A 1,356-nucleotide genomic window follows, 5' to 3' on the forward strand; every position below is an offset into this window, starting at 1 on the left:
TATGCAAATATTATGCCATGTTATATAAGGGTCTTGAGCATCTACAAATTTTGGGCTCCACAGAGGGCAGGAAGGTGGGATTTGTGTATAGAGGTGTCCTGGAAGCAATCCCTGTGGATAACAAGGGGATAACTATAGTGTAGGTGAGAGATAGAGTCTGTCTTATATAATAGATATTCTCATACTTGATATTTGTATCCCCAGAGTACTTTTGATATATGATGTGAGCACATGACCTTTATTCTACCACCTAGACAAATACACAACCTCGTCCTCTGTCGGTAACCAGCCTTCAGCTACGGGACCGCAAGACCGAACAGGATCCGTGGGGCGACCGGGAGCCGGGACCCTTTGTGGCCGGCGATGGGCTCTCGCCGCCGACGCCGCAAGCCAGAGACCCCGAAGAGGCGCAGCGCGAGTCCACCTCGCGGGACCCCGCGGCGGGAAGCCTCCTTAGGTTCTTCCTCTCGTCCACACAGTCGGAGAAGAATTCGCTGGATTAAGGAGATCAAAAATCTACAGAAGAGCACAGACCTCTTGATAAGGAAGTACCCCTTCAGCCGCCTGGCAAGAGAAATATGTATGAAATTCACACGTGGTGTGGACTTCAGTTGGCAAGCCCAGGCCCTGTTGGCCCTTCAAGAGGCAGCAGAAGCATTTTTAGTTCACCTCTTTGAGGATGCCTACCTCCTCTCTTTACATGCTGGCCGAGTCACTCTTTTCCCCAAGGATGTGCAGCTGGCCAGGAGGATCCGCCGCATCGAGGAAGGACTTGGCTGAACTCCTACAGCACTGTCTCTGCCTGTAATTCCAGCAGCTCCAGAGGCTGAGAAGGAGGATCATGAGTTCAAAGGCAGCCTCAGCAACAGTGAAGCACCAAGCAACTCAGTGAGACCCTGACTCCAAATAAAATATAAAATAGGACTAGGGATGTGACTCTGTGGTCAAGTGCCTCTGAGTTCAATCCCTAGTACAAAAAAAAAAAAAAAAAAAAAAAAAATTCTAACATTTTAATCAATTAGTGGTTCACTCAACAAAACAGAAACCACTTGAACTACTTCAAGCAAAGAGGAATTTGAAGAAGGGATTGGCTATAATCACTTCAGGAGTGAAGGAGGAGCAAAAGGAAAGAGGACAAGGATCAAACAACTGTCAGGGCCCAAAGCCCATCCTCACTGCTGCTTTGCAATGCAGGCCCCTGCCACTACTGCATTGAACTGTATCAGTGCTACTGAGGAAGAAGTCAGAAGCCCCATTTTGCCTGCTTCTGCTGGTGCTACTGCTGCTGCCACTGCCTCCACCAAAGGCACTTCCAAAACAGGAAAGAAAATGTCTCCTTTGTTCCTCCCACCTTCC

General features: G+C 48.7%; 1 protein-coding gene across 1 annotated transcript; it reads left to right on the forward strand.

Moving 5' to 3' along the window:
- Positions 1–363: 363 nt before the first annotated feature.
- LOC308649730 (histone H3-like centromeric protein A) lies at positions 364–780 on the forward strand (the record flags this gene model as incomplete). The annotated part of the gene is made up of 1 exon (XM_081295513.1): positions 364–780. One exon carries the CDS (start codon positions 364–366, stop codon positions 778–780), a length of 417 nt encoding a protein of 138 aa, XP_081151639.1.
- Between the last annotated feature and the right edge of the window lie 576 nt (positions 781–1,356).

This window comes from Spermophilus citellus (assembly GCF_964194105.1).
Source record: "Spermophilus citellus genome assembly, chromosome: 5".
Lineage (NCBI taxonomy): Eukaryota > Metazoa > Chordata > Mammalia > Rodentia > Sciuridae > Spermophilus > Spermophilus citellus.